At 39.6% G+C, this 9,660-nt stretch overlaps 1 protein-coding gene across 6 annotated transcripts in view; it reads right to left on the bottom strand.

The window, feature by feature from the left end:
• TMEM245 (transmembrane protein 245) overlaps nt 1–9,660 on the bottom strand; it is a 105,007-nt gene that overhangs the window by 31,501 nt on the left and 63,846 nt on the right. For all 6 annotated transcript variants that reach the window (XM_032240297.1, XM_032240296.1, XM_032240295.1 and 3 more), the window contains 2 exons: nt 2,744–2,866; nt 2,458–2,603 (listed from right to left, as the gene is read on the bottom strand). In XM_032240297.1, the coding sequence (XP_032096188.1) occupies nt 2,458–2,603; nt 2,744–2,866 (269 nt within the window). The remainder of the gene's footprint in view (nt 1–2,457; nt 2,604–2,743; nt 2,867–9,660) is intronic.

Below are 9,660 nucleotides of genomic sequence, written 5' to 3' on the forward strand. Positions count from 1 at the left end.
AGGTTAGGCTTCCTTTTTGGTACAGCATTTGCAGAAGCTTTTTTGAGTCAGAAAGATATCATCTAGATAAAGAAAAGATAATCTATTGCTAGAATTTTTGTCATTTCATTTATTCAGTAAAGATGATAGCCAATGGTCATATAGGACTTAGGAGGGAAGCTATAGCTGGTACTTCCCTCAAAAGAGCTTCACCCCAAATGCTGTTACACTGGATAATATACTCCCAAATCTGGAATCTTTACAGATTGCCCCGATGTGGATACCTGAGGGCACTATACAGATGTTAAGAGCATTTTTTAAAGAATCCCACTTGACAGCCAATCAAGGAAACAGGTAGTAGTGAAGACCTTACCCAGGCCTTGCTAGTAGGAAAAAGGGTGAGAACTTAGCAAAGTTTCTACATACATTATATTTTCAGGAGCATGCACCCTGTTTGAATGTAACTGACGGTTTTCTAAGAATCAAAGTGGGATTCTCCCTAGCTATTACATGAATACAGTGAAAAAATAAACCAATATCAGTCAGATCCGATTATCAGAGAAAAAAAAACAAACAAACAAGATTTCTGTGGAAGACTAGTTCCAGATAATGGTATTTATTAAAAGTATGTGGAAACAGAAATGCCAGCCAAAGATTCACTACTCAAGAGATGCTTAAGAGCACCTGGTTAACAACATATTAGAAAAAAGAGCTCTAATGGACAATAGGAGGGTTTAATTTGAGATCAATTCCTAAGAAGTAAAAATGTATTTGAGTCTTGTTAATGAGCAATGAGGACAAGGGTTGGAGGAGGGGCTGAGAGAGGCCTGCTCCACAAAAGGGCACTCCCTACCAGAAATGATGAAGAGGAAAAGAAAGGAAGCCAAGAGCCATGACCTGGAAAAATCTTATGGGGAGGAAAAGTTGAAGACGTTCATTCAGAAATCAAGTCTGTAAATACGTGGATGCCAGAAGTTATGATGAAAGTTTCTGGCCAGAACGTGCAGTGCATACAGAGCCTATGACTTAGAGATAACCAACAATTCTGCATTTCCAGTATCCAATCTACCCCTTGCAGAGGGCACAGCTTAGCTCTAGGATAGAAGGAGAAACAGGAAGGCCACCTACTCTCCTTCTGGAGCAAAGCTAGAACTCGTGACAGCAGAGAGTTCTGAAAGAAGTAGGAGATGGGGGTGGTGGAAGCGGGGGTTCTCCTAAGCAAGTGACACGATGCTAAGAGCTAGTCTAAGATCCTGCTGATGGAAAGCTGATGGAGATACACAATTACATCTTTGTAAATCACATGTTTAAGAGGAGGTTATCAAAACTACTTTGAATTTTTAATTTTAGTTTTGTTTTTGAGACAGGGTATTACTCTGTTGCCTAGGCTAGGCAGTGGTGTGACCATGTTCACTGCAGCCTCTATCTTCCAGGCTCAAGCAATCCTACCATGTCAGCCTCTTAAGTAGCTGAGACTACAGGTGCATAACACCTTTTCTTCTTTCATATTTTTAGTAGCCACAAGGTCTTGCTATGCTGCCCAGCTGGTCTCAAATTCCTGAGCTCAAGCAATCCTCCTGCCTCAGCCTCCCAAAATGCTGGGATGACAGGTGTGAGCCACTGTGCCCGGTCTATTTTTTTTGTTTTTTAAGAAACAGGGTCTTGGCCAGGCATGGTGGCTCACGCCTGTAAATCCCAGTATTTTGGGAGGCTGTGGCGGGCAGATCACTTAAGGTCAGGAGTTCAAGACCAGCCTGGCCAACATGGTGAAACCCCATCTCTACTAAAAATACAAAAATTAGCTGGGTGTGGTGGTGCACACCTGTAGTCCCAGCTACTTGGGAAGCTGAGGCAGGAGTATTGCTTGAACTCTGGGGGCAGAGGCTGTAGTGAGCCGAGATCATACCACTGCAATCCATCTCCAAAAAAAAAAAAAAGAAAGAAACAGGGTGTTGCTCTGCCACCAAGGCTGGAGCACAGTGGTATGATCACAGCTCACTGTAACCTCAGGCTCCTAGACTTAAGTGAGCCTCTGGCCTCACCCTCCCAAGCAGCTGGGATTACAGGTGCATGCCACCAAGCCCAGATAATGAATTTTTTTTTTTTTTTTTTTTTTGTAGAGACAAGGTCTCACTATGTTGTCCAGACTGATGTCAGACTCCTGGCCTCAAGCGATCCTTCTGCCTCAAGCAATCTGAGTTGTTGGAATTACAGGCATGAACCACTGTACCTGGCCTGAATATTTTTCTTATTAACAATTGCACTGTTCATATTTATCCTCTGAAAATGAGATATTTTTCTTATTAACAACTGCACTGTTCATATTTATCCTCTCAAAATGAGATAAAAACCGTGAAAATACCAGAGTCCTTCACTAGTTTCACACTGAATATTATTAGGATGTTCAGACAAAAAAATAGGCTTATCGTGGAAAAAAATTTCTGGGAGAAATAAAAATAGCATAAACCTTATCCCTACCTGATAGCTTCTTCCACAGACTGGCCAATAATATTAGAAGAAGGACCAGGCTGAGATAGTGGAGTCAGGCTTATCACCCACTTCACTGGCTTGTAGTACTCATCACTGGAACTTAACAGATAAAATAGGGTGGTCAGGAAAATTATCTGCAAAACAAAGGACAGTATCTCCTAAAAAATCGTATTTGGAAACTATAGGAAGAGAGATATCTGCAACTGCAAATGAAACCAGAAATATGCTTCAATGGGGAAGGAAACGGGATGTATACTTATCTATGTGGACATACCAGAGAAAGTACAAAATTGAGAAGGGCCGTCCCACTGTAGAAGAGGATGGTCAGGAGTGTAGTGACAGTGGTGAACAGCAGGCTCACATTTCGGCTCATAACAACCCACAAAGACTCCAAGATCTGATGAGGAGAGAAAGCTGGATATCAGAACCAATCCTCATGAAAAAAGTGTCTACAGCCATCTAGTATGCTTTTAATACAATGTTTTAGTACCATGAACTGAAAAGCTAAGAACTGAGGATTATTTCAAAGGAAAATTTAAAAAAAAAAAAAAAGAGCAACCCAAAATAGTCATATAATCAATAGTAAGAAAATGGTGAATCCAAACCAAATAATACAGACAGCCATTAAAAACATCTCTGTTATAATGTGGGAAAATATTTTACAATATAATGCTAAATTTAAAAAGCAGGATTAAAAAATTTTATATATAATTGGTGGGGCATGGTGGCTCACGCCTGTAATCCCAGCACTTTGGGAGGTCAATGCAGGTAGATGTCCTGAGGTCAGGAGTTCGAGAACAGCCTGACCAACATGATAAAACCTTGTCTCTACTAAAAATACAAAATTAGCCAAGCGTGGTGGTACATGCTTGTAATCCCAGCTATTTGGGAGGCTAAGGCAGAAGAATCACTTGAACTCAGGAGGCGGAGGCTGCAGTGAGCCAAGATGCACCACTGCACTCTAGCCTGGGCAGCAAGAGCAAGACTCCAGCTAAAAAAAAAAAAAAAAATCACTGTAGCTTTGTAGAAATGGCAAGCAGAGGATATAATAATGCATCACTTAATGATGGAGACACATTCTGAGAAATGTGTCATTAGGCAATTTCATCCTGCAAACGTCATAGAGTATGCCGATACAAACCTAAATGGTAAAGCCTGGCACAACCTAGGCTGTAAGGGACAACCTACTGCTCCTAAACTATAAACTTTGTAGCATGTTACTGTACTGAATGTCACAGGCAACCACAACACAGGTATCTGTATATCTAAACATCTTAAAGGTTCAGTAAAAATACAGTACTATCATCTTATGGGACCATGATTGTCTATGGGCCCCATCGTTAACAGAGATATTATTATGTGACACACGTCATGACTTTACCTACAGGAGGATATGCTAGAGTACAACCTGTGGTTATATTTATCTTGCAGGATCTTAAGCGTAGGCCATGAAATTCCAGTATGTGTTTTATAAGCTGTCTAGCCCCCACCCTGGCCATTTCCAACTTAGACCCATCTACAAATATAAAAAGCATCACCTCAATGACTTCATTAAATCACAATAAAAGCAATGAACAGACAGGGACAAGAGCAGTGCTCTGAGGCCAAAAATCTTTCTTGAGACAATGATCAGTATATCGAGGTCTACTGAGTTCAGCTGATTTGTCACCTACACATTCACTAGAACCAGATATCAGGAGTAAGGTTTCTCATATATATTATTAATAAAGGAGATACAATATCTATAGCACACCTGCACGTTTCATTTACGATCTCAAATCCCCTTATTATGATATCTGTTCTATTCTTCCCAAGTGGACTATCCTTCCTCTTATGAAAAATACAGAAGCAAAATGACCAAAAAATTACCATTACCAATGGCCTTCCATTACCATTTCTAAAATGCTTCCATAAACTTCACAACAATGCCATGAGAGAAGTGCAGACGATATTATCTCTATTTTGTAGTTATGTAAGTTGAAGCTCACAATTTTTTAAAAAAAACTTGATCAAGGGCACAAAGCTAACAAGTTGAACTAGATCTCAGAGCTCAGATGTTGTGGGACAGAACTCACAACATCTGATTTTTGTTTTGGTGCCCTTTCCAAAACAGCAGTTCTGGTTTTTGTCATATGTTCAAGTTATTCCATCTGTTCTATGAAAAGTCCTCTCCATTCCTTTCCTACTTCAGATGTACCATTTATAAAGGCATATTTTGTTGCCCTCACCATTTCCTGCAAACCTCAGCTCAGTTTCATAAGAGAACTCTGGCAGGCTGGTTTCATTTACAAAAACTCCTCACATAAAATCTTGAAAATGTTTCACAATGCCTACAAAAATATGCAAGATTGACTACTTGACCTCGTGGGATAAAGAATGAATGAACAATGCCATCGGTTCTAAGAAACAAGCCAACAATGCCTTTACTTGTGATTCTGACAAGCATTCTTTTTGCAGCTTCAGTCATTTTGGAATTTTTATTAAAAAAAAAATTTAAATAGTTTCAGGCATGCACTCAGAGAAAATACCTTGTGGTAATTCTTAAGAAATTAACTGAATACATTAATTTTAGACTGGTAGTTTCCAACAACAATCAAGTAATACTTCTTACTTGAAAGAATCAACCGGAGAAAATAGAGGAAAAAACATTTTCAGAATATTAACTAAATCCTTAAAGTAAAGTGGTTTTAATTTATATGCCAGGCTTAGAGAGGAGAAAATGGATAAAGGCAGGCATAATAGCAAGGCCCGTGAAACTCTGAAAACAGAACAGATTTATGCAGACAAAATATATCCCAACTCAGGCTGGGCATGGTGGCTCACACCTGTAATCCCAGCACTTTGGGAGACCGTGGCGAGCAGATCACTTGAGGCCAGGAGTTTGAAACCAGCCTGGCCAACATGGTGAAACCCCATCTCTACTAACAATACAAAAAATTAGCTGAGTGTAGTGTCATACACTTATAATCTGCTACTCAGCCGGCTGAAGCACGAAAACTGCTTGAACCTAGGAGGCAGAGGTTGCAGTGAGCTGAGATCACGCCACTGCACTCCAGCCTGGGCGACAAAGTGAGACTCTGTCTCAAAAAAAAAGGATGCCAATTAAGAAGTGGAAAACATGAGGCAGGTCTGGTATCACTTTAATCAACAATAGCAATGTTAAGTACTGGAAGAATGTCAAAAAGAGTTCATTATGAAACTTATGAAAAGCCCAAGAGACTTACTGAACCAACTAAGCAATGTGGTCATGAAAGGTGATCTCTACTGTGGATAAGAACTGACCAACAAGGCCTCGCCACCTCCAGTGGCTATGTAGCCCTTTACTCTGAGTCTACCGCTCACCAAACAACCTTTTGATTATTAATTTGGTTTCCTAGTGCTTATTAAGAGCCATCAGCCCACCTTCCATGGAGCCACTGAAGGAGATTCAAAGGTAATAGTTTAGAAGAACAGAGGAACAGGATATTGCTGGGATACAGAGGTCTAAATAAGAGAAAATGCCTTTCCTGGCAGAACTGAGCCACCTCTGGCTGCCTCAAGAGGGTCCAGAGGGAGCCTGGGGTTGATGGTCCACGTGAGCTCTGCTATCCTTTTCTAGTTCCAATCTTTATCTATCTAAAAGGAAGGGAGATAAGTCCGGTGACCTCAAAACACCATTTCAACTCAGCCACTATGCTTCTAAATACAAAAATAATTATTGTCTGGGCACTGTGGCTCATGCCTGTAATCCCAGCACTTTGCGAGGGCCAAAGTGAAAGGATAGCTTGAGCTCAGGAGTTCAAGACCAGCCTGTGCAACATAGCAAGACCCCATCTCTACAAAAAAAATTTTAAACTCAGCTGGGTGTGGTGGTGTATGCCTGCAGTTCCAACTACTCAGAAGGAAGAAGCAAAAGGATGAAGCAGAAGGATGGCTTGAGCCCAGGAGGTCCAAGATGCAGTAAGCCACAGTTAAACCACTGCACTACTGCCTAACGTGTTTCTCTTAATTAGTTTAATTGAGGACCTAACACCATACTAAATTCTAAGGTAGTGATAAATGAGATTCCTTTTACCTCCAAAAACTTAATATCTAGTCTGGAAGATTAGGTATAGACACTGAAGTGTCGAAAATGGAAAAAGAATGTAAAATATGTTCAGGTATCAAAAGAAAGGTGAAAACAATAAATGCAAAAGGAGTTTGAAAGTAGAAAGACCTCAATGTGTTCTGAGATACACTGGGAAGATTTCATGATAGAGACTGAAATTAAGCCACCTATTTACAACAATATCCCCCAAAAATCCTAACAAAAGAAAGCAAATAAAAATGTAAAGGCATGAGACTAAGAAATGTTCAGTTCTCTAGAAAATGAAATACAGTTTGAAAGATAACACAATATTATATTAAAAGTCTGGCCTCTGTACCCAGTGAAAGATGAACTGAATTTGAATATCAACTGTTATTTACCATGCTATTTAACACCTCTGAGCCTGTTTTTTGTTATTAAAATGAAGGCATTATACTAGTTTTGCAGAATCACTGGGAGAATTAAATTAGAAAATATTAAGCACCTAGCACAATATTTGATACAAAAACTACTAAACAACCATCTATTCCCTGAACTGTCCATTACTCAATGTATAAATGCATTTAGGCATACAGAAATTTTACTTGTCTTTTTGGAGGACTACATGGCAAAACTGTTATTTTAGTTTCAAAAACTGCCTATTCTCTTTCCATAGGAATTTTTAAAATTTAATCATTTTTCTTTATCATCTGTCTTAATGTGATTCAACTATGTCACTTCATCAATAACAGATGCTTTTAAATTCAACTACAGGCATAAAACAAAACAAAAAGGGACTCAATATATTTAGTTAACACACCTGAACCTGGGGGGAAAGCAAACATTCAAAGGTATTATTAGATGACACACAATTTTGTGTATGCACTGGCATTAAAGAGCCAACTGGAAGGTCCAGGATACTGGGTGGAGCCTGCTGACTGACTCATGGGCTTTTCTACAGGCTGAACTGGCAAGGACCTCCCAGCTGTTTTTAGTGTTGCACTCTTAGAAAGAAACACACTGCCAAGGATCACCAGACATGTAACAAAAGAGAAAGCAAAACAAACTAAAGAAACGCAGAGCAAACAGAGAGCAGAGGACATTTTAAATATTTTATTGGTAATATTCTTAAATAAATAAAAAAGGATGGTTCAGAAGAAAGAGCTGTTTGATACCACTCGTATGATAGAAGAAATAAAAAATTCAATCACGGTTTCAAAGGCAAGCTGAAGCTATTTCTCAGGGGAAAAAGAAAACAAAGAGAAAACGGAAAAGAAGCTTTCAAAATTAAGGAATCCATGTCAAAGGCCCAACATCTGACTGACAGTGCTTAGTCAGAAAGTCAGATGAGTGGTTCTCAAAGCATGGCCACTGGACAACTACAGTTGCCAAGATCTTTTTCAGGGTTTATGAGGACAAAACTATTTCCTTACTCAAACATGTACCTTTTCAACGTGTTAACATCTGCACTGATGGTGAAAAGTAATCAATCACAAGTGAAACTGCTGGGGCTTGTGCAGGACTCAAGGCATGGCACCTAACTGTTCTAGTTAGTGTTCACTGTATTCTTCCTCATCATAAACTCAGCACCAGTTTCACTTAAGAATATTCTTTAGGAAGCAGTAAAAGTTATTAATTGTATTAAATACAATTTAGTGCCTGTCTAATATTCTGTGTGACAAAGCACCTCTGCTGCTTACCGAAGTGAGACAGTTGTTGGAGGAAAAAGTGCTCGTATGATTGAATTGGGAGTTGAACTAGTCGATCTTTTCACTAATCACCATTTTCGCATAAAAGAATGACTGACAGACTTGATATCTGGCAGAAATTTTCTCAAAGATGAATAAGGTGAGCCTGTCTCTACAAAGAAAACAACTGATAGTATTTGTTAATAAAATGTGAGCTTTTGGCCGGGCACAGTTGCTTACACCTGTAATCCCAGCACTTTGGGAGGCTGAGGCAGGCAGACTACATGAGCTCAGGAGTTCGAGACCAGCCTGCACAACATGGCAACACCCCGTCTCTCCTAAAAATACAAAAAAAAAAAAAAAAAAAAAAAATAGAAAGGCTTGGTGGTACATGCCTGTAATCCCAGCTACTCAGGAGGCTGAGGCATGAGAATTGCTCAAACCCAGGAGGCAGAGGTTGCAGTGAGCCAAGAGTGTGCCATTGCACTCCCACCTGGGTGACAGAGCAAGACTCAGTCTCAATTTAAAAAAAAAAACCAAACCACTTGTTGAGTTTTGGGTAATATCAAAGAAGAATAGCCACAATTATCTGAAAAGGCTATTAAAAGACACCTCTCTTTCCCAGTGACATATCTTTGTGAGGTTGAATTTTCTTCATAATACTTCAGTCAAAACAAACATATTCCAATAGATTCAACGCAGGAGCATCCATGAGAATCCAGACATGAAACAGATTTGCAAAAATGTAAAAGAAAGCTACCCTTCTCACTAAATCTTTTTGGTTTTAGAAAATAGTATTTTTCCACAAACAAAAAGTATATTATTCATATTCACACATAATGTTATTATTTACTGAACAACTAACATGCAATCAGACCAAAAAGTTTTGAGAACCACTACATTAGAGGAAATAGAGGAAAGGAATTATCAAAAACATAAAACAAAAACAGCGAGGTGTGGTGGTTCATGCCTGTATTCCCAGCACTTTGGACAGCTGAGGCAGGAGGATCACTTGAGGCCAGGAGTTTAAGACCAGCCTGGGCAATATAGCAAGACCCTGTCTCTATTACATAAAAATATAAAATTAAATTAAAATGTTAGGACATGAATTTCTAGATTTAATTCCAAGCTGCTTTAGCTGTATCAGGTGAACAGGAAGAAGGGGAGAATGTGACCGTAAGGACAGGGTTAGGGGCCAAAGGAGTCGTAAGACAACCCCAAAGGAGGTATAAGAAAGCACTGAAGGACTTAGAAAAAGGTCACATCTTTGCCTTCATCTTCCACATTAAGAAGCCAAAAGAGGCCGGGCGCGGTGGCTCAAGCCTGTAATCCCAGCACTTTGGGAGGCCGAGGCGGGTGGATCACGAGGTCAAGAGATCGAGACCATCCTGGTCAACATGGTGAAACCCCGTCTCTACTAAAAATACAAAAAAATTAGCTGGGCATGGTGGTGCGCTC

This window comes from Sapajus apella, unplaced genomic scaffold (genome assembly GCF_009761245.1).
Source record: "Sapajus apella isolate SASKATOON/1434 unplaced genomic scaffold, GSC_monkey_1.0 scaffold46, whole genome shotgun sequence".
Lineage (NCBI taxonomy): Eukaryota > Metazoa > Chordata > Mammalia > Primates > Cebidae > Sapajus > Sapajus apella.